Genomic DNA, 23,170 nt, shown 5'->3' with positions numbered 1-23,170 from the left:
GCCAACAGTAAATATTATCATTTTGCTTTCAGGTTTCGAACAAACAAGAAGGCCAAAATTTGGCGTGATACATTCCTAGTGGAAAGAGGGTAATTATTGGTTCCTGGGGTGCTTCTGGGAACCAGTCCTAGCGGGCAGCTCTCCCTGCTGGGTATTTTTTTTTCTCCTTATTTTTGTTTACTAAGCATGCAGATTTTGTAAGCCTAGTCACAAGATTGAATGATTTGCTGCTTCTCCTGTGGTGGCCAATAGAGTAATTATTGCTGGATCAGAATTGTAAAGAATAACCCTCAAGTTGGTTAACTGGTACAAAAATACAGTTAGATAGAAGTTATAATATTTGATAGTATAGTTGGGACATTATCATTAACAATAATTTATGGTATATTTTGAAATAACTACAAGTAAAGAATTGTAATGTTCCCAACACAAGGAAAAGATAAATGAGATGATGAATATCTCAATTATCTTGATTTGATCATTACCCATTGTAGACTGGCATCAATATATCACACATACCCCCAAAATATGTATAATTATGATAAATCAACTTTTAAAGTACCAAAACAACAAGAGAATAATGACTCCACATCCCCTAAAAAGAATAAATTCTCATAAGATTGGACCAACGCCTTTATCATGGGTATAGATTTACTGTTGCATTTCTCAGTGCTGGTTTCTAATCAATCCAGTAGATTGAGTTTCTCTACCATCCTCCCCATGCTCTTCTCTAAGCTGCCTCCAAGGCTTACCCAGCACCTTTCTTTCTACTTCCTACTTCTTTTCCTTACGTGCCTTTCCTAGTTTTAAATAGATAAATGTATGCCATTGTAATTATTTCCATCATCACTTCTGGGTTTCTCCCTTTTGATTCATTAATGCCCATTGCCTTGTTTTTCTCTGTACATAAATGTGGAAAGAGAAAACATTTGTATAATTTTTTTAACAAAAGGAACTTTGAGCATGTAAAATAAAACATGTATGCCCAAATTTTGAAATTAATGCTTTTGGGAAGAATAAATCTTTTCCTGACCTCTCATCTTCATCCTACCCAGCTTGTCATTTTCATAAAGGACCCATCAAATGTTGAACTCCTGTAGACAGAGATTAACATCTATTTCTTGCTGTTTAAAGAATGTGGAGTCATGTGACAGAGAAAAAAAAAAGAGGGCAGGACTCAGGGACCGTAATTCAGATCACTTCTCACGTACGAAGCTTTTCCCTTTTTGTCGAAGCAAATTTCTACGTAAGAAGGAAGAATCCAGCAAGAATATCCAACAGTCAAATCACTTGCCCAAGTATGAGCGGGTCAAAGAACTGTGCCAGCAGGCCAGGTACCAGACAGCCTGTGAACAACCAGGGCAGGTGAGTGATACAGGCTTTCTTTACCACCACTCATGGGCTTCTCCATCTCTAATTTAGAAAGTTGTCCACATATGAAAGAATGTACATTTGTGTATAAATAAGCTTTTCCTAGTGGTCTTGAGGGCAAGCTCACTGAGACACCTCTCCACGGACAGAATTATGTAACTGGTTTGGGCTGGGCCTCCCCATTACTACTTGGGCTCCCTCCAGTTAAAAAAGATCATTATCTCAGATAAAGTTCTATGCCAAAAGACACTGGTTTCCTCTGAGGAAATGATTCCTGTTACAGTCCCTGTTAACTAGTCACTGAAGAGTTGCCAAGAGGCTACTTAGTCAAAACACAGGTACATGCTGAGCCTCTGGGCAGTGAACCACTGCAAGAGACACGATGGGGCCTTCACCCTAGGCTAAAGTCAGATGTCCTCTTGCCCCCAGTGGAGGACAGAGCCTGTGACCAAGCTTGAGGAATGAGAAGAGAAACTATATTCTGTTTGTTTATTGTTCCTACTTCTGCTCACAAAGATTCTCACATCAAATATTTCATTAGGATAAATCTTCATTAGTAGAAATATTACTACAGACCCCAGGGCTACCCAGAATACCAGTTATTTTATCAGTAAGAATAAAAGAAATATGGTGTGATGAATTAACACTGCTTTTAAAGAAAGTAAGTACATATGAATTTAAACCAGTCTAAAACCAAAGATTTTAAATGCTCTTGATTGAAATGTATGATAGCTAAAAGAAAATGCTGTGTCATGCTGAGAGGAACTGAACTTTGGCCCAAATCATTGCAGCTTAGAGCAAAATCAGAGGAAAGTGAAAAATACTAACACGTAGTGAGCATTTGTCTTATCTCAGGCATGGTACGCAGGATTTTGTAGCATTTACTCAATTTAATCCTCACATCTGTTGAGTGAGGTGGACATTGGCATCCCCATTTTACACATGGGCGACTGGCATTCAAACAGGATTTGTCTGATTCAAAAACTCAGTTTACTTGCTGCCTTCCGAGGTAGGTTACAATAACCAGGTGAAGAGAAGTTCAAATCTTCTGTGAGTCTTTTTTTAACTTAACTGACCTCTAGATATCCACACAATTCACCAACACCAGTTCAAGACGTCAGGCTCATGGAATGAGTAGGTAACGAAGTTATTATTAAAGTGGCCTCACTCATTATACGCTTATTTTATGGTATCTAACTTGTTGAATAGACATTCATAGTAAACAACTTGATCCTTATACCCTGCATTTCCTCAGGCTTTCTTGTACACAGGATCCCTTTGAAATAGAAGAGGAAAGGGAGGGAGAGCCGTTGAAGGAAGGGCTAAAACTAAGCCTTCACTGCATTCTAGTACGTCTTAATTTTCAAGTGTTTAGTGGAGAAAAGCTTAGACCTATTCATTATATTTTAATTTGAAGTCTTCAAATCTTTCTTATGAAAGCTCCAAATGTTATTATGAGTAAAACCTCAGAATTATTTTGTAGCTCTAAGATGATTTTTATGAGCCAGCCTCAATAGACTAATTTACTTTTATTCAGGAGTTGCAAATGTTCAGTGTTAAATACATTTCATGCAAATTGGTGATCTTGTTACTCTTTTAGCTCTAAGAGGTGAACATTATAGTCTTTTGGGAATAAGGTACACTGCCTACCTTTCAGTGTATAATTTTACAAACCTCTCCATATGGCTTGCCCTAAAATTTTAATATATGTCCTAAAGGGCAAATGTAGCGTAAACTAGATTATGGTATTTTGGCACAAGATTTTCACTCATGAGCTGAATGCTAACTATATTAAAAACTTAATTTTGCTTTTTCATATTTTCTGAACTTGTTTTGGCCCCATAAAATGCTTTCATATCTGGAATTTTCCTCCACTGTTTCATTTCTCTGTGAATCAGTCTGAATTTAGATCCATTATGTGGATCTATGAGAACATCAGCAATGGTCTCTTTTAGAAAGGCCTGAATCTGTGGAACAAAGAATTAGACTATGCCCCAATGATGATTTATTTCTATAGAATTTCTTTACATTTGGGCCTGAGTGAGCTTTAGAAGTGAAGACCTGGAGAGTATTTCTGATTGTCTCTAGCTTCAGTGTATCACAGTACTAGTGAACTGTTACTCTAATCCCGAACCAGTAGGATCAGCATCCCTGAGAGTCTGTCAGAAGTACAAATTCTCTGGCTATTGCAGACCTTCTGAATCAGAACCTCTAGGGGTGAAGCTGAGCAATCTGTGTGTTAACAAGTCCTCCAGGTGACTCTGATGCTCCCTGAAAGTTTGAGAAGCACTCTTCTAACCCACGATTGTGATTACTGGTGGTCCTCAAACCATCACTTAGGAATCTAAGAACTTCAAGAAAATTTTGAGCCTGAATCTTTAAAGCAGTTATTCAATCTATGGGTCAAATCTGATAGCTATGTTGTGTGTTGTTGTTTTGTTTTGTTTGAGACAGTGTTTTACTCTGTCACCCAGGCTGGAGTGCAGTGGCGTGATCATGGCTCACTGCAGCCTCACCCTCCTGGGCTCAGGTGATCCTCCTACCTCAGCCTCCTGAGTAGCTAGGACTACAGGCAAACACCACCATATTCAACTAATTTTTGTGCTTTTTTAGAGATGGAGTTTTGCCATGTTGCCCAGGCTGGTCTGGAACTCCTGGACTCAACCGATCCTCCCACCTTGACCTCCCAAAGTGCTGGGATTACAGGAGTGATCCTCCATGCCCAGCCAGCTCTGCTGTGTTCTATCAACTTTTTATATCTTGGCCTTTTGCTCTTTCTTTCTGGCTACTTTGAAGACTATCTTTTTTTGGTGACAGTATCACCGGCTTTAAAAAAGGGAAGAAGAAAATTCAGAATAATGATGCTGAATTGTTCAGGTTCAAGGTGGCAGCAGATGCTAGAACTGACCTGCTTGGAATCTGCTCTCTCTTGACGTCCCTCCTGGCATGCGCCCTGCTTCTGTTCCTATTAACAAGTTGAATGGCCTTCATTCCAAGGCAACACAGTCTTAGGTTTTGACACTCCATGGGGTACAAACGGAAAATCAGCATGACTAGCCCCATTCTCTTCACTCTTAATCCCAGAGATAGTGAATGCCCCCTTCCTACCACATCTTTGTACCAGGTCACCTAAAGGTTGTTTGGTGGTATCAATGCGGGTGCATGAGGTAAGTCAATAGAGGAAAGAGATCCAAAGGTTGGGGTTAGAATATTGGCCACCACCACTTTCTAGTTGTGTCTTCTCAAACAGGTCACTTACTTTCTCCTGAGTCTCAGGTTTTCTATCTCTAAAATGGAGAAAATTAACCTCACCCTTGTGAGGATTAAGTGATATTATACCAAGTGAGACTGAGATTAATTTTCTCTAGTGTGTGAGTATTGGGTGTTGTTATTATTCCAAGCCATCTTACCTGCTGTTTTCATTCCTATGAAGCCAATAAGAATTAAAATGGGCTGAGGCCGGGCGCGGTGGCTCACGTCTATAATCCCAACACTTTGGGAGCCCGAGGCGGGCAGATCACCTGAAGTCAGGAGTTCAAGACCAGCCTGGCCAACATAGTGAAACCCCGTCTCTACTAAAAATACAAAATTAACCAGGTGTGGGTGGTGGGGCGCCTGTAATTCCAGCTACCTGGGAGGCTGAGGCAGGGGAATCACTTGAACCCGGGAGGCAGAGGTTGCAGTGAGTCGAGATTGTACCATTGCACTCCAGCCTGGGCAAAAAGGGCGAAACTGCATCTCAAAATTAATTAATTAATTAATTAAAAAGAATAAAAATGGGCTGGAATCCGAGAGACTTGGCATCACTTCTTGACTATGTGAACACAACAACCAGCAGGGACTAATTAAGACAACACGGACATATGTGTTTCCATTACTCCCACGTTCCTGAATTAATATGAGACAGAGTGTGAATTCCCTCCACTCTCTAAGCTGGGCATTACACCCCCAGGCATGTTTATGTACAGACACTCCCCATCCCCCTACACAATCACACTCATACACATGTGCACACTCATGGGCAAATCTCAACCTCTGTCTTAAAGCATGTTTGTTCCACAGAGAACAAAGAGCAGTGATGCTCAATGCTGGTGGCACATTAAACTCACCTGGGGCTGGACACTGTAGCTCATGGCTTACTCCCATAATCCCAGCACTTTGGGAGGCAGGAGTTCTAAACCCCCTGAGCCCAGGAGTTCTAGACCAACCTAGGCAACCTACAGAGACACTGTCTCCACACACAAACAAAATAGCCAGGCATGGTGGTGTGTGCCTGCAGTACCAGCTACTCAGGAGGCTGAGGTGGGAGGATTGCTTGAGCCTGGGAAGTCGAGGCTGCAGTGAGCCATGATCATGCCACTGCACCCCAGCCTGGGTGACTGAGTGAGACCCTGTCTCAGAAAAACAAAAAATAAAATAACAGAAAAATAAAAAATAAACTCACCTGGGTGGCACTTGAAAAATGCTGCCGCATACCCCAGACCAACCAGGTTAAAAATGTCTGGAAGTGAGGCCAAGGAATCTATTTTTTAATGAGGTTAAGAATCACAGGCCTAGAACCAGAAAATATCAAAGTTTGAAGGAATCTTAGAAATCTTCGAAGTTGAATGGTATCATTTTTCTGATAAGGAAATTTAGGTCCGGAAAAGTTAAGCTACAAACCCAAAGCCAAAACCTGCATCTCTTCACTTCGCGTTGAGTACTTTCTTCCCTGTAACATGCTGCCACTGCAAAATCGCAAGACAGATTTTCCCTTTGAAACTATGAATGGCAGTTGCCACTCACATTGGTTCTCAACCCAGACTGCACATTAGAATCATATGGGCAGCTTTAGAAATTCTTATGTTTAAGTCCCAGCCCAGACAAGTTAAATCAGAACCTCTGGGTACGAGGCCCAGGTATCAGTGTTTTTTCCAAGCTTCCCTGATGATTCCTATGTGCAGACAAGCTTGAGATCCACAAATGTCAAGTGAGCATTATTGGGCTGGTTTTTCTTCTTCTTCTTCTAGGCATAGGTATTGACATCTTAAATAGGAGCTACATAAAAGAGAAATTCCCTGGGCATTAGATTTTGAAATACACTTTACATATTATCTGGCATTTAAGAGGAAAAAAGCAGCTTGCTTTGTTTTGATAGGGCAAATATCACATCCTTTTGATGAGCTGTTGAATTCCAGCATCTTTACAATTTAGTTTGCCTTTCTACTATTGGATCAATATAAAATCAAACATTTGTTTAAAAATCTGTGAGGACCCCTGCATCAAGCAAGCTGATGCTATTATAATGGAAATAGAATGTAGTTTGTTGAGTGGAAACTGGTTTAGCTCCAGGATCTTTGTTCCTTTCCAAAACTTATCTCTCTGGCCATATATCCCTCTGACCCTTTGTGACCAGTTGCAGAGCATGCATAATAAGACATTTACCATTGAGATCCTCCTAGAATTGTTAGTTTTCCAGAAGCAGACAGCTTGTTTCCCAAAAATCACTGAACCCTGGTCAAAATGGCAGCATGGCTCATAGAAATCTTCCCCTGGCTTACCTGATTCCAGGGGGCCCATCCAGAAGGATTGAGCTCCCAATGCCATCCTCTTACTGAATTCTCCTCTGTGCTTGGATCCATTGTGGACCACTCAGCCTTTAAATCTTGCTTCCTTACCTCTTCAAACTATGCTGAAGCTCATGTCTGAACAGTTGTGCATCTAATTAGATATTTTGCTTCTGTGCATTTGTTCTAAACAAGTCAAAAAAAAAAAAAGACAAACATGAGAATAGGCATTTTACTCATAAACTATATAATACAGCCCCGTTCTGCTTAATTTGTATTGTGTCTTCTTTTCCACCATCTCCTAACAGCCCTCCGTAGTCAGGTCCTCCTCTGTGTTTCTTAAACATTACCTGCGAATCCCACTTTCTCACTTGTATGGATGTTGTTACTTCTCTCTTCTCACCTAAGGCTTACCTGAAGACTCGTACAGAGAATGATCTCTCTGTTTGAGTTTTCTCTTTTTCATTCTCTTTTTTCATCAGTATCCTGATCAAGGTGCTTTGGGATTACATCCTGGATATACCACTTCCTTGGTATTTGACTATGTGCAAGTTTCTTAACCTAACTCTGCCTCAGTTTCTTCATCTATAAAATGGGCATCATAATAGTTCTTGCCTCATAGATTGTTGTAAATATTATATGAGTTAAATGTATCAAGCATCTGGGACAATGTCTAGGACATAGAAAGCACTCAACAAATGCTGGTTGTCAATCATTGGCCAAGATCAGTTTACCAATTTCATTTTCTAGGACTTACAATAATCATACATCTTCCAACATTCCAGTGTTGACTTTTACAAGTGATTATCCAGATTAAAATCTATAGTAGGTAACATTTGTCTCTCTTCTGCTTCTTCTCCCTTTCCGTTTTCCCTCCCCCTCTTTTTCCCATCTCATACCATCTCAAAGAAAACAAGCCAGGAGATAAATCCTCCTGGCACAAGTAACACTATTTAATATTTGTGAGAGAAAATTCGACAATGACTTCAGCTAAGTAGCAGTTTGGCCAAAGATGTGAATATGATCTTTGTATATTCCCCAGTGTTAAGATAAATATTTTAAACACATGTCCACATGCAGGTAACTGTTTTTTATGGTGTCCATTTTGACATGAAGAATAATCAGATTATCACAAAATTACTGTACAGTTGTGACATTTCAGTGAGCATGATTTGACCTGCATTATCACCAAATCCATGTCGTAAGACATATGATAACCAAGAACTAGTGTGTGTTTATGCATAAAATTAAGCTTTCACTGCAGTGCACCTTTGAAGAAGTTGTAGCCAATTTTAAAATTTTATTTTATTTCAATAATTTTTGGGATACAAGTGGTTTTGGGTTACATGGATAAATTCTTAAGTTAGATTTCTGAGATTTTAGTGCATCCATCACCCAAGCAGTGTATACCGTACCCAGTATGTAGTCTTTTATCCCTCACCTGCTTCCCAACCTTCCCCTCAAAGTCCTCAAAGTTTATTATTGATATAATAATAATGGCTTTGCGTCTTCATAGCTTAGCGCCCATTTGTAAGTGAGAACATACAATATTTGGTTTTCCATTCCTGAGTTACTTCACTTAGAATAATGGTCTCCAGCTGCATCCAAGTTGCTGCAAAATACATTATTTTGGTCCTTTTTATTCCTGAGTAGTATTCCGTGGTGTATATATACCACATTTTCTTTATCCACTTGTTGGTTGATGGGCCTCTAGGCTGGGTTCCATATTTTTGTAATTGCTACTTGTGCTGCTATAAACATGCCTATGCATATGTTCTTTTCATATAATGACTTCTTTTCCTTTGGGTAGATACCCAGTAGTAGGGTTGCTGGATCAAATGGCAGTTCCATTCTTAGTTCTTTAAGGAATCTCCATACTGTTTTCTGTAAAGGTTGCACTGATTTACATTCTCACCAGCAGTGCAAAAGTGCTCCTTTTTGCCACATTCACACCAACATCTATTGTTTTGTTTTGTTTTGACTTTTTAATTATAGCCATTCTTGCAGGAGTAAGGTGGTATCTCATTGTGGTTTTAATTTGCATTCCTTGATGAGTAATGATGTTGAGTATTTTTTCATGCTTGTTAGCTGTTTGTGTATCTTCTTTTGAGAATTGCTGTTCATTTCTTTATCCTACTTTTTGATGGAATTTTTTTTTTTCTTGCTGATTTGTTGTGTTCCTTTGTAGATTCTGGATGTTAGTCCTTTGTTGGATGCACAGTTTGCAAATATTTTCTCCCACTCTGTGGGTTGTCTGTTTACTCTGCTGATTATTTCTTTTGCTGCACAGAAGCTTTTTTAGTTTAATCAGGTCTCATTCATTTATTTTGGGGTTCTTTATATTTGCTTTTGGGGTCTTAGTCATGAATTCTTTGCCTAAGTCAATGTCTAGAAGAGTTTTTCCAATGTTATCTTCTCAAATGTTTATAGTTTTGGGTCTTAGATTTAAGTCTTTGATCCATCTTGAGTTGATTTTTGTATAAGGTGAGAGATGGGAATCCAGTTTCATTCTTCTACATGTGGCTTGCCAGTTTTCCCAGCACCACTTGTTGAATAGGGTGTCCTTACCTCAATTTATGTTTTTGTTTGCTTTGTCGAAGATCAGTTGGTGGTAAGTATTTGGCTTTATTTCTGGGTTCTCTATTCTGTTCCATTCTATGTGCCTGTTTCTATGCCAGTACCATGCTGCTTTGGTAATTATAGGCTTGTAGTATAATTAGAAGTCAGGTAATGTGATGCCTACAGATTTGGGGTTTTTTTGCTTTGTATTGTTTTGGTGAAGCTAATTTTGGGTGTTTTTTGTTTGTTTGTGTGTTTCTTACTCATGAAAATGGACACAAGTAGGCATAAGTAAGAACAGAGAACAATATCCTTAACCAATCTGAGAAATATTTGCAATTCAAAATGCAGAAATTATAATGATTATTTAGCGGATACTTCAGGAAGGAAAAGCAATCGGAGGTCATCTAATATTGCACTAAGTATTTTACATGGAAAACTGTTCTGTGAGATACATATTATGCCCATTTTAGATATGAAGAGACTGAAGCTCAGATGGGAAAATAACTTGACCAAAGTCACACAGCTAGAAGAATGACAAACCTGAGTTCAAACCAAGATCTGGGTGACTCAAAGCTTCTGTCTCCCTCACCAAATAATAATTATTTTGTACACTTTACCACCAGAAAACATTAGCTTGCCCAGGATTGGATAAACCTTTTAAAGGCCAATTACAGTACTGCTATAGGTTCATATAGTACATCTTTTCCTTAGAACTTCAAAACACTCAAACAATCTATTCTCATGTCTATCCATGAAGCCAGGAGAAGCAAGTATTATTTAATCAGATGTGGAATCCAGAAAAACAAAAAGATTCTGCAATTTGCTCAAAACCATAGAGTTAACAGCAAAAAATAAAATACAATTAAGGTTTTTGAATCCCAACCCAATACTCATCTCCATTAAAAATGGCTACCTCTTATCAAGTATACATTAGATCACATTCTTTAAGTAATAAACCATGTGTGTGTATGCGTGTAATAGTAATAATAATAACAGCTGCTTTTGTTGAGTGCCTGCCATGTACTGAGTCCTTCCCGTGTGTTGTCACTAATGCTCCTGACTCTGCAAAGGGTAATGTGGCATATCTTACTTGCTCAGAGCCACATAGCCACGTGATAGAGCTGGTGTTAAAATCCAGGCTTTTTGAGCTTGCAAATCCAGACTTTTTCCTTTAAGCCACACCGATGAATACAAAACACCTTTCCAAGTCCAAGACAGAATATAGGTAATATTCACTACTATGAAATCCTATTTCAGTAAAAGACTTGTGACAGCACTCTGCGTTGTAGTGAGGATCAAATGAAAAATTCATAAAGCGTGCTCTAGAGCAGTACCTGCTATCAAGCAAGAGTTAAATAAATGATCATAATCACGGTAGTCAAGATGATGATGAATGAAATTGTTTGAAATGCATTTGACATATTTCTCATTAGATTTGATTCCACCAAACTAGCTGCACACTATTTGTATCCTCACACCAAAATTACCAGCCTTCTCTTCTTCGTCTGGTGTTATTTATATACAGGCAGATATAATCAATCAAAAACACTAACACATAATTACCTAACTGAGTGATTCTGTGCTGAGCTAACTTCTGGGAATGACTCAGGAACATGAGACATGGCCCTTGCCCTTAATTCCAACTTCCAGCATAGTTAGAAAGGCTAAAAGAAAATTATAAGAACTTAAAAAATTATTTAAGTAGTTTTATCTAGCACCTCGCCCATAATTGGTGTGCGGAAATATTTGTGGAATGACTGCGTGCTAAATTATTGGCACAGACTGATAAATCAAACAGAAGGAGAACTGAAATGTAGTTGAAGAAAAGAATTTGCAGAAGGAATGAACCATCAGTGAAGATGGAGACAATCAGATTTGGCAATTCACTGATTTACTGATAAACTTCAAGAGCGTAGATAAAAGCAAGACAGTGTGACAGCTCTGTTTCTGCAAGGGCATTTGTTGAACAAAGCTTATGTCTGTGGCTGACTCCACACATCCCATTAGCAGGTGCCTCACCTGAGCTCAGGCTTTCATCTGATTCCTGAAACTCCTGCAATGTAAAAACCATCTCTTCTCATTATTTTGACTATTTAAATGGCTTGCCACGTGAGTTTCAGAGCAATTCTTTCAAAAATTCTCTTTTTCTGCCTCCCTCTATAAACTTTCTAAGATTACCACTTTAGTTGCAGCTGTTTCAAGGTTTTATTGTGCAGTCGTAAAAATTGTCATGATATCCAGTTCTAAAATGGCTGTAGCAATGTGTGGTAATTACATTTCATTAAAATTCCTAGTATGCTTGCCAGTAGGAAGATTTTCAAAGCCTCTAGTTAATTACTTTATCTAACAGGGTGTATGACTTTTTCAAAGGGTCCATGGTAGAAGATACAATTGACATTTTTGTTTGTGGCTCTTGCTTTATCCAAGTATGTGTGTAGATACATGTATATATGTAGTATGTATGGATAATATATGTTTGTATGCATGTGTGTAGATATATATGCATATATGTATGTATATTTGATTTTGTATGCTACATTATCATAGCTAAGGACAGTGCCAGACATCCAGTGTGGTTAAATTCAACTCTTCAGGAAGGAAACACCGTTTCCCTTCTTCTCTATCCCATAGGAAATCAACAAAGAATTTGGCTAATGGGAAATTCAACTTGGATTCCAAATAGCCTAAGTCACTAAAACTTCTGCCTACACCTTTGTGTTCTACAGGAATCTACTTGTACCCTCAGATCCTCCAGGGCAAAAGACAAACAAAATAGGCAGAATTCTTTTAATGCATTGTGATTATAAAAACCGCAGGTTTTCACTATGGTCATGTGCTTTAAAATTAGTATTTGTACTAAAGTTGATATAAATTAGATCCACAAAAGACTTTAGGCCATTATTTTTCAAGAATGAATATATATAATATTATAATATTATATTAATATATATTATTTCATATATATATATTTGAGATGGAGTTTGCTGTGCACTCAGGCTGGAGTGCAGTGGCTCCAATCTTGGCTCAACTGCAACCTCTGCCTCTCAGGTTCAAGCCATTCTCCTGCCTCAGCCTCCCAAATAGCTGGGACTACAGGCATGTGCCACCACCTGGCTAATATTTGTTTGTTTGTTTTTTGTTTGTTTTTTGAGACGGAGTCTTGCTCTGTCACCCAGCCTGGAGTGCAGTGGCATGATCTCGGTTCACGGCAACCTCCACCTCCCAGGTTCAAGCGATTCTCCTGCCTCAGCCTCCCAAGTAGCTAGGACTACAGACGTGCGCCACCATGCCCAGCTAATTTTTGTATTTTTAGTAGAGACGGGGTTTCACCATGTTGTCCAGGCTGGTCTTGAACTCCTGTCCTCAGGCAATTCGCCTGCCTCAGCCTCCCAAAGTTCTGGAATTCCAGGCTTGAGCCACTGTGCCTGGCCTTTTTTTTTTTTTTTTTTTTTTTTTGTATTTTTAGTAGAGAGAGGGTTTTGACACATTGGCCAGGCTAGTCTTGAACTCCTGACCTCAGACGATCCACCCACCTTGGCCTCCCAAAGTGCTGGGATTACAGGCCTGAGCCACCGCACCCGTCCTCAAGAATAAAATTAGCCATATTTTCCTGTCTGATAGAAGATGGAGCACCTCTTATGCTTCCACTTGGCTGTGGATTGTGAATTCACTAGCCAATTACTTTGCTCCTCTAGGCATTAAGCAGTCAACTCTTCATTTTTAAATGCTAGATTGAGAGATCATCCAAGTAGATGGATAAGCCTTAAACCATTTGAATTTAAGACAGATATACATACAGACAGACACTCAAATGCCACTAATTCCCAAACTTTGCAAAGTTACAAAAAGTTTTTTATTTTGGCAATACTTTCCCCAGCAATAATTCTATATGGCATATAGTTATATGTTAATGGAGATGTCTGTCAGTTTCTGAGTCCAGGCTATCTATAGTGCAGTGGCATGATGGCATGGTCTCAACTCACTGCAGCCCCAACCTCCTGGGCTCAAGTGATCCTTGCACCTCAGCCTCCCTCCTAGTTGCTGGGACCGCAGGCATGTGCCAGCATGCTTAGCCATATATGTGTGTGTGTGTGTGTGTGTGTGTGTGTGTGTGTGTGTGTACATATATATTTTTTTTTTTTTTTGTAGAGACAGGGTTTCACCATGTTGCCCAGGCTGTTCTCAAACTCCTGGACTCAAGCAATCCACCTGCCATGGCCTCCTGATGTACTGGGATTATAGGTTTGAGCCACTGTGCCCAGCTCTGAGAACTTTTTTGATCATTTCATGGCACATCCTCAAGCTAATTGGATAGCCATGAATGCTATAATTGGGTCTGTGAGTGCCACAAACCCAGGCGTGGAAACCACTGATGTCCGCATTAAATGGCAGAATCATGGAACAGGCCACATGCAGTTTTCAGCTAAGTCAAAATTCTGTCACTTATCAACTAACTGTGGAGAGAGCACAAGGATAACTGGTTTCACTCAAATAAAGCACATAGTCCTGAAAGCATAGGTGCACTGATAGTATTCATTCATCCAACTGGAGTCATTTTCTGACCTGCTTACATCAGTACATTTCTAGACACAGCTTCCTTTGCACACGCCACTCCCACCAATTACATGCATCCCTCTCAAAGACCTATGCATCTGAGCTACTTAGACTTAAATATATCCCTCCTGCCTTCCCCATGGAATCCAGCTGCAAAACTGTCCGGTAAGCAGTTGCTAATGTAAAGCAGTGGCCTAAACTCCAACGGCACATTTGAATCATCTGGGGAGCTTCTGAAAGTCCCAATGTCCAGCCAAATTTGAGAACCACTCATCTGATCTAACTTCCTGTGTTTAATTAAGTTGACTTCACAATTTTTAAGTTAAATCATCTCTAACTTAGTCCTTAGGCTGTTCTTGTTTGTGTTGCCTTTTTGCGGCTTTGTAAGTAAAATCCGCCCTCTGTATCCATGGGTTCTACATCTGTGGATTCAACCAACTGCAGATTGAAAGAATCGAAAAAGAAAAGATGATTTCGTCTATATTGAACCTGCATAAACTTTTTTCCTGTCATTATTCCCTAAACAATACAGAGTAACTACTATTTATATAGCATTTTATTATATTAGGTATTACAGTTAATGTAGAGATAAAGTATACAAGAGTGTGTATGTAGGTTATATAGAAATACTATATTTTACATCACAGACTTGAGCATTCATGGATTTGGGTATCTGCAGGGCATCCTGGACCCAATTCTCAGTGGATCCTGAGGGATGACTCATTAGTTGCCTGTCTGTCCCTTGAGCTCCTGCTTCTCTGGGTGAAGATGTTAAACATTCAAGACATTCTAGCTAATCCACAAAAAAAGGTTGTACCCTGATATGGCTTGAAACAACCAAATTCAGTAGTACCAAGAGTATAAAGGGCTAAAGCAAAATCATAGAAGAAGCCCTGTATCTCTAGGATTTGGGGATTATATAGTAGAAGCCAAAAAGCAGCTCTGATAATTCAACATATATTGAAGACATACAACTCCCTTAGGAGAAAGCAAATCGTGGCTCTGCATCTTGGTTCATTGTGAATAACTGCATGTCATTTTGTACATGAGTGTCAGTTATCTACAAGGCCGTCTAGGACCTTTGACCAAACTTTGCCTTGCAGTAGGACACTTTGCAACAAAGATGTCACCCCAGATATGGTACTGGTACAAGAGGGGGATATGAGATCTTTTAAATGATGCATGAAAGAATATGTTTTATTTAATAATTATTTATTTGAATATATTTGAAAATATACGTGGCACAAAAAAACGTACTTTTACAGTGCAGATAGTATTGTACTGTCCATAGGTTAGAAATGCATCCATTTAAAGAAGAGCTTCTCACTCTTTAGATATGAACAAAAACAATGAAGGATAAAGAGAAGTTTCAGTAGATAATAGTACACAACTGATAGACCTACACGGAAAGGAAAAAAGACAAAAGTTTGATAACACTATATTTTAACTCTGTGACAACTGTGGCCAATTAAAATTAAATATTCTTCCCGCCTCCCAAATTAATTTTGTAGGGAGAAGGGGGAAAATAAAATGTAAAAGAAGTTATTCAGTCTTTAAGTAAGATGTGGAGGATCCCAGAAAATGACCCCCAGGGTGAAAAGCTATTATTTCAGCCAGGTTGATTGAGATTCAGTAAGTGCAAGGACACTTAGTCCGGAGGCAGTGTCATATTTACTCGGATGTAAGCCTGCAGCATCTGTGGCAGGCGTGTTAGAAAGCTCAGTCTAGAAAAGTCAGTGCAAGCTCCCCATATGTGTCTGTTGGGAAGTGAACTGTCTCACATAGGAGCATGCCCACTCTCTGCTGAGTGTGCAGTTGAAACTGGAGAGTTTCCTGATCCCCTTCATAGGATGTGCAACAGGGGTGTGGCACACCTGCTCAGTCACCACCACTGCTCAAACCCCTGATGAGAGGGGGAGCACACAGATGGGCAGGTACAGGAACCAGGGCACGTCCTTTGGGCTCCAGCCCTGCAGTAGTATCTAGGGGCAGGCGCCTATGGCCCCAGTGTTACAATGCTCTTTTAGCCTTGCCATCTGCAGACAGATTGTTAACCAGCTCAATGGACCCTCTGCCTTTTGACAAGGGCAGAGGGCCACCAATATGACAGCTTTCTGTATTCCAAGCTCTTGCCTAGCTCCTGGAAGAATCAGGTCACGCACGGGCTTGAAGGATGAATGCAGAATTTTACTGAGTGGTGGAGGTGGCTCTCAGTAGGACGGATGGGGAGCCAGAAGCGGGGATGGAGTGGGAAGATGATCTTCCCCAGTTTGGCCACTGGACAGCCACACTCCTCTCCGACCACCCCCAGCCAAGCTCCTCTCAGTGTTCAGACATTCCTCCTCTTCTGTCTTTCTCTGCCACCTTGTTCCACCATTCGTCTGCTTGTCTCCTCATCTCCTTGTCTGCTTCTGGAGCCTGGGTTTCAGGGTTTATATGGGCACAGGATAGGGGGCATGGCAGGCCATAAACAACTTTTGGGGTACAAAAACAGGAATGCCTGTCCCCATTTAGGGCCGTAGATCCCCAGGCTTGAGGGTGGGGCCTTTGCCAGGAAACTACCTTCTTCTACCCAGTGTTTCCCTGTCTGCTGTCCATATCACAATGTTCTTAGAAGGATAAGAAAAGACACAAAAGAAAGCCTGACAAGTTTGCTAATGTCTGGTGTCTGTGAGAGTCGGCTCGCCCCATGATGGGCTCCAATTAAACTCATCTCTGTCTTCCTCATGTGCCACTCTTCCCTGGCTCACATTAGAAATTCAGGAGCGGAGAACAAAGCGGCCAAGTTTGTTTTTCCAGAGCAAGAGGGGTCTGGTGAAAGCAGTCCTGACAGCTGCTCTGTGTGTCTTGGTGAACTAACAGCTTTTACATGTTTCATTCAAGACTGTTTAGTCTGCGTGCTGAGGATTCATATATCAGTTTTTGGCTCTAGTGTCATTGAGGTAGTTTGATTTCCAGTGATTTCGTGGTCATCTGTATTTGCCTACAGTGAAAGAAATAACTGAGAGTCGAGTTATTGCGGGGTCACTTAAAAGCTTACCTTTCTTCATTCACTCTCCTGAAAGATATTGCCAGTGCTTCTAAAAAAAGAAAAGAAAAAAAAAAAAACTAAGGGAGGGGCTCTTAATCAATAACACCTGGAGCAGAATCGGTAAACTGCTTTCACGTTGGCTTTTGCAGAAGTGGCAATGCATTGAGGATACATCCGGCAAGCTTCGAATTCACAAGTGTAAAGGACCCAGTGACCTGCTCACAGTCCGGCAGAGCACGCGGAACCTCTATGCTCGCGGCTTCCATGACAGAGACAAAGAGTGCAGTTGTAGAGAGTCCAGTTACCGTGCCAGCAGAAGCCAAAGAAAGAGTCAACGGCAATTCTTGAGAAACCAGGGGACTCCAAGTAAGCCACACTTTTGTGACCATCTCGATGGTGGCGTAGGCCTGTGGGAATAAACAATAGAGAGACGAAAGGGTTGCTCCTTCTACATTTTAGATATTATCAATGCATCGTTTTCAGGCTAAAAGCACATCGTTGCTCTATTTAAAATAAGAAAGCTAAGATTAATGTGACATTTTGCTTTGCAAACATTTTCACTTAAGCATAGAATGAAAATATAGTTTGTAAAAGCACCAGAAGTGAAACATATGCACACATAAAAGAGTTTATAAAATGGCTATTCCAAAAGGTAAAGGATATGGTTTAAGTCCATTTTATTTTACCGCAATGCCAATGTCCTGATTTGTCTGCCTTAAGTTGCTTTAAAAAAGAGTAAACACGGGTTTCAGTGTGTATGCATTTAACTTTAAGAGGAAAAGCATAAACACTTTTTTAAGGCATATATTTTAATCTCTGTTTTACGACAATGTATGTATTTTTTAATTCCGTCAAATCGCTGGATCTTGTTGACTGGCAGGGACAAACTAGTTGAATTCAGTATGAAAAGCACTTCCTAGCATCTTCTTAATAAAACCTCGATTAGGCAGCTATGAGAAACCTATGATTATATAAATGTGAAAATCCAGACTAACACCTTCCACAAAAGAATGAATCTAGTACCACCTAGTGGAGTAACATGAAAAATGACTCAATTTTATGGTGATTTCTTTCTATAATGGTTTGGAAAGAAGCAACTTAAGTAAATTAAATTCTATGTCAAAGATTTGGGAATCAAATCACACACTAGAACAATGGAAGCCCTGAGAACAGGCATTTTTATTGTAGACTCCACAATATGGGCTTTAGGGCCATTTGCCCCTGATACTTCATCCAAAACTGTTAAGTGTTTTCCATGTGTATATGGATATTTGTTTCCATGTCAACAACTTTTAACAAATTTTAAAGGAATCCATAAGCCAAAATGCTAAGAATCTTTGGGAGATTTTTTTCTTCCCTGAGAGAAAAATTCCAGGTCTAATAACTCACACAAATATACCAAATTTCTGAAAATCAATAAGGCCAGGCGCGGTGACTCATGCCCGTAATCCCAGCACTTTGGGAGGCCAAGGCAGGCAGATCATTTGAGTTCAGGGATTCAAGACCAGCCTGACCAACCTGGTGAAACCCCATCTCAAAAAAATTAGCTGGGCATGGTAGCACATGCCTGTAATCCCAGCTACTTCTGAGGTAGGAGAATCGCTTGAACCTGGGATGCAGAGGTGGCAGTGAGCCGAGATGGCACCACTGCACTCCAGCCTGGTTGACAGAGTGAGACTCTGTCTCAAAAAAAAAAAAAGTAATAAGGAACTAGGACCCCTGGCACGTTCCTTTTTCAGAAGCTGATTAGCAACATTCAGCTTAGAAGAAAGTGTGCCCTCTTCTCTTCCAGAAAGTTCGACCTTGTTTCCCAGGTACTGAGCATAAAGCCCATTGATTTTTCAGTATTAGGCCCAAACACAGGTCTAGGACAGCTCTTTCAAACTGTATGGAATCTTGTGTACTTGACAACAGGAGTCGATTTTCACCCTTTCTGCAAGGATGGAACTCAGGGCACTCTTATTGACCCCCCTACTGTCACGGAGGTTGCTCCCTGATCTGGAAACTGCAGGATTCTGCTGAGAGCTGTCTCAGAAGCATGATAATTCTGATTTCACAGCCAGTATGCCCCACTTCTTTCTGTGTTAGGCTAATGAGATAAGGCCAGATGAATATGCTGCTACAGAGCTAAGAGCATCCAGTGTTTGCACATTGAAGTTCTTATCTGGTACACATGAGCTCTTAAAATGGTTCCATAGTCACCAGAAAGTATGCTGCCCTCTCCCCATCCCTGCCCGCCCACCCCCTGCCTTAACCCTCCTCTGCCAGGTATAAAAGTGAATTGGCTGATGAAAGCATTAGCAAAATTTAATTCTTCTTAGAGTAATCCTCTACTATTTGTACAAATAGAAGTTGTCTAGAGCATTTGCCTTTTTGAAAACACAGCCCAATGTAGTGGTAAGGCTTCATAGTCTGAGAGATTATAGTCCTAGCTCCATAAGCTTGCAAAATGTATGTGACATTCAAAACTTCATTTTTCTCGTCCATAAAATAAGGATGAACCTGTGTTGACAATCTGATGTTTTGTACTTAAGGGTTTTATAATAATACCTGTCTTTCAAGACTCTGGATTAGAGATAAATAGGAAGTATATAATACATAGCAAAAGCTCAATAAATGATAGCCATTGTTATTAATACCATAATTGGGAATATGGTTTTATCCAAAAAAATAGCCTGAGCAGTTCACGTTGAAAACCAAATGTAGAAGTTCACAGCCTGCCACGAGGAAAAAGGATCCTAGAAATCACCTGGACCAACCCCCCACTTGACAGATGAAGGGCTGAAAGCCCAGAGAAGTATGTCATCCATCACACTGCCAGGCAATGGCACTGCCAGACAAGAATCCAACCTCTGCTACCGTGAATTGCAGGCACCACGATGCCGCTCAGCAATGGAGCATGGACTGCTTTCTCCTCTCCAGGATGCTTCCTGGACCAGGTGATCACTTTCTTCCCTTGTAAGCTATATCAGGACATCCATAGTAATGTATCTTCCCTTACTTCTAGAGTACAAGCCCAGATTTGTCCATACTCGGCAGACACGTTCTTTGTCCGTCGAATTTGAAGGCGAAATATATGACATAAATCTGGAAGAAGAAGAATTACAGGTGTTGCAACCAAGAAACATTGCTAAGCGTCATGATGAAGGCCACAAGGGGCCAAGAGATCTCCAGGCTTCCAGTGGTGGCAACAGGGGCAGGATGCTGGCAGATAGCAGCAACGCCGTGGGCCCACCTACCACTGTCCGAGTGACACACAAGTAAGAAGACTTTATTTGTTGACTAGGATTGAGTTCAGAATTACCACCACAACACACCATATTATCACCATTTTGCACTTGGCAAAAAAGCAGTATCACTTGGCAATACAGTGCCTGAGGGCTGGCCTACGTAGCAACTGAGGGTTAAATAAACAATGAGTCCACGCAATCATAGGCTTCGACGCGTGCTTTGGGTTTGATTTCACATTAAGACTGATCAGCTAGGAATCCAGCCAGAGTAATTCCATCACATCTTGACTTAGCAGGCATGGAGTTCATGAGCCTAGGCAGTTACCTTTGCAGGCGTCTAGAAAACAAATGGAAACAATTTCAGAGGCTGGAAGTTCTTCCATGTTGCACGATCACTGTCACTTGGAGCAGTTGTGTGGTCACAGCCTCAGAAATGAAACACAGGCCAAGGGAGGGCAGTGAGTCCCAGAGACACTTCCAGAAAGATGATGTAGGTTACGAATGGATGTAAGACATACAAATATCTAACCAGTCCAGATCACAGAGAGGGCCTTGGAAGTCATGGAGACAGGGAAGGGAGATGATTCCCTCATAGGTTTAATGAACTCACTTTGTTCTTTGGCTCCTTCCAAAGTCTACTTACTCTCATGATTAGGAAATGTTTTCTTTCTGAATTTATTAGCAAGATCTTTGTTTTCTCCCTAATTGTATCACTTTGGGGAGATGGGGCACTGTGCGCTCTGCCAGGATTTTTATCTGTGAGGTTCTGGCCTCCTAGTGCCTGAAGTTGGTACAGTTACATACTAAGGGGTTTAGACCAGAATGCATTTCTCTTACATTATTGATTAACCCCACATCCCACCTGCTGTCTATCCCTGGAGCTGTATCTTTACTTCAAAACTCAGTGGGGTACTTAGGGCACTCTCTTTTTAACAAAATGAGTGGAATTAATACTCCCCTTCTGAATCTGCTTTTCTTCAAACAAGCCATTTGCATTGTGATGTGAAAGGTCGTCCCTTTTGTTCTATGTCAGTTGAACTTGAGTTTTTTGGTGGTATCCTGTTCATGGGGTTGTGAGTATTCAGAACTGCCTTGAAAAGTGGTCATAGGGATGATCTTAGTCACAGAGTTGTGACACCATCCACCCATGTGACATTTTGTCCTCACTGGTGACTAGAACATATTCCCATTGATGCTGGTCTTGGATCAGCTCAACGGTTACTGCATGTGTCAACATTAAGGATTTTGAGGATTAAAAGTTCTCTTTGCGATCTTGAGTGTTTTCTACTGTTAGAATATAAACCCATTTGACATGGTTTTGGTTTGTTTTGCAGGTGTTTTATTCTTCCCAATGACACGATCCATTGTGAGAGAGAACTGTACCACTCAGCCAGAGCGTGGAAGGACCATAAGGCATACATTGACAAAGAGGTTAGCCGTGGCTGTGTGACTGTCAGATATATTCCAGACTCACACTCGGCCTGCCAGCCCTGCGGTGCCTGGTGGGACATACCATGGATACACATCATCTATAATTATGTGAAAAATACAAAACAAAGTTATTTGTCTTTCTCCAGTGATTTAAGGATAGTCCTACTGAAAACAATATAGAGTGTGAGAAGAGACTGGGAACTGACTCCATGGCCTTTTGAAATCTCTGTGAGAAAATGATTCCGTTATAAAAAAAGGAATCTGCTACTGTTTATCTGTAACACATGGGTTGGAATATAGAGTCTATATAGACATATTTTATGCCCAGTTTGTTTCTATGTTAAGTATCATCTCAGATGAATAGCTATTATTACAAAACAGAGAAAACAAGGTGAAAAGAAAAGTACTTTGTAAAGAAAATCCTGATCTTAACATGTAATTGCTTGAAAACATGTTTTCCAGATTGAAGCTCTGCAAGATAAAATTAAGAATTTAAGAGAAGTGAGAGGACATCTGAAGAGAAGGAAGCCTGAGGAATGCAGCTGCAGTAAACAAAGGTGAGCTTGTTTCCATCCATGCTCCACTTTCCAAATTCATTTTTACACAAGCCAGAGGCATTAGCACTGGGCTCATTTTTCTCTTTTACCTATAGAATGTATGGTCATAGAGTATGATAACCTAAGCTATTTAAATCAAATTAAATATGCTTAAACTTAAGCAGGAAGTAAAAAATCCCATTCAGCTAAAATACTTACAACACAACTGCCTTCCTTCTTTCTATTTTGCTTTCTTTTTATAAAATGAACACTTTGATCCAATGCAAGGTTATGTAGGCTCACTTTTTAATCTTTGCACCTGCAGCTATTACAATAAAGAGAAAGGTGTAAAAAAGCAAGAGAAAATCAAGAGCCATCTTCACCCATTCAAGTAAGTAACTCTCTGTTTTCCACATTTGCTGGGAGTCAGTGAGTGTCCACCTGGCCCTTCGAAGAGGCTGGAGGGACCCCTGTGTTCCCCGCAGTGCCGCTTCAGAAGAAGTAGACCCATCTAGGAGGGCACCTAGCTCATGAAGTTGAAAGCAAAGCCCCACCTCACCAAGGGACTGTAGCAGTGCTCTTGGCATCCTTTGTCGGGGAGCCATGCTGAGCTCCACTGTCATTCTATGAGTGCTCCCTACCTGGCAGATAGGACCAGTAACTAGATTTTACTCCATGCACTGGTTTCTGTGGAGAGTGCTTGAGGGTTACAGACTCTCAGTGCTGTCGGTGTTCTATAGAGTAGCCTGGAACAGTGCTGAATTGTGAAAGTGGGAAGAAACATAAATGTTTTTAAATAATAGCAAAATTTGCATGTGTAGGAGATTTAGTATTTAAACCTTAACAAAGTTTAAGCTTTTATATAAAAAATAAAATAAAAAATAATTCTAAAAAATAAAGGCTATCTAA

At 40.3% G+C, this 23,170-nt stretch overlaps 1 protein-coding gene across 3 annotated transcripts in view; it reads left to right on the top strand.

Annotated features, from left to right (window-relative positions):
• Positions 1 to 23,170, top strand: part of SULF1 (sulfatase 1) — a 199,467-nt gene that overhangs the window by 144,581 nt on the left and 31,716 nt on the right. For all 3 annotated transcript variants that reach the window (XM_017872747.1, XM_017872745.1, XM_017872746.1), the window contains 7 exons: positions 33 to 89; positions 1,236 to 1,365; positions 17,214 to 17,430; positions 20,072 to 20,324; positions 21,629 to 21,725; positions 22,188 to 22,282; positions 22,587 to 22,652. In XM_017872747.1, the coding sequence (XP_017728236.1) occupies positions 33 to 89; positions 1,236 to 1,365; positions 17,214 to 17,430; positions 20,072 to 20,324; positions 21,629 to 21,725; positions 22,188 to 22,282; positions 22,587 to 22,652 (915 nt within the window). The remainder of the gene's footprint in view (positions 1 to 32; positions 90 to 1,235; positions 1,366 to 17,213; positions 17,431 to 20,071; positions 20,325 to 21,628; positions 21,726 to 22,187; positions 22,283 to 22,586; positions 22,653 to 23,170) is intronic.

This window comes from Rhinopithecus bieti, unplaced genomic scaffold (genome assembly GCF_001698545.2).
Source record: "Rhinopithecus bieti isolate Rb0 unplaced genomic scaffold, ASM169854v2 scaffold_6536, whole genome shotgun sequence".
Taxonomy (NCBI): domain Eukaryota; kingdom Metazoa; phylum Chordata; class Mammalia; order Primates; family Cercopithecidae; genus Rhinopithecus; species Rhinopithecus bieti.
Note: the sequence above shows the minus strand (reverse complement) of the source record. Positions and strands in the feature narration are given on the sequence as shown.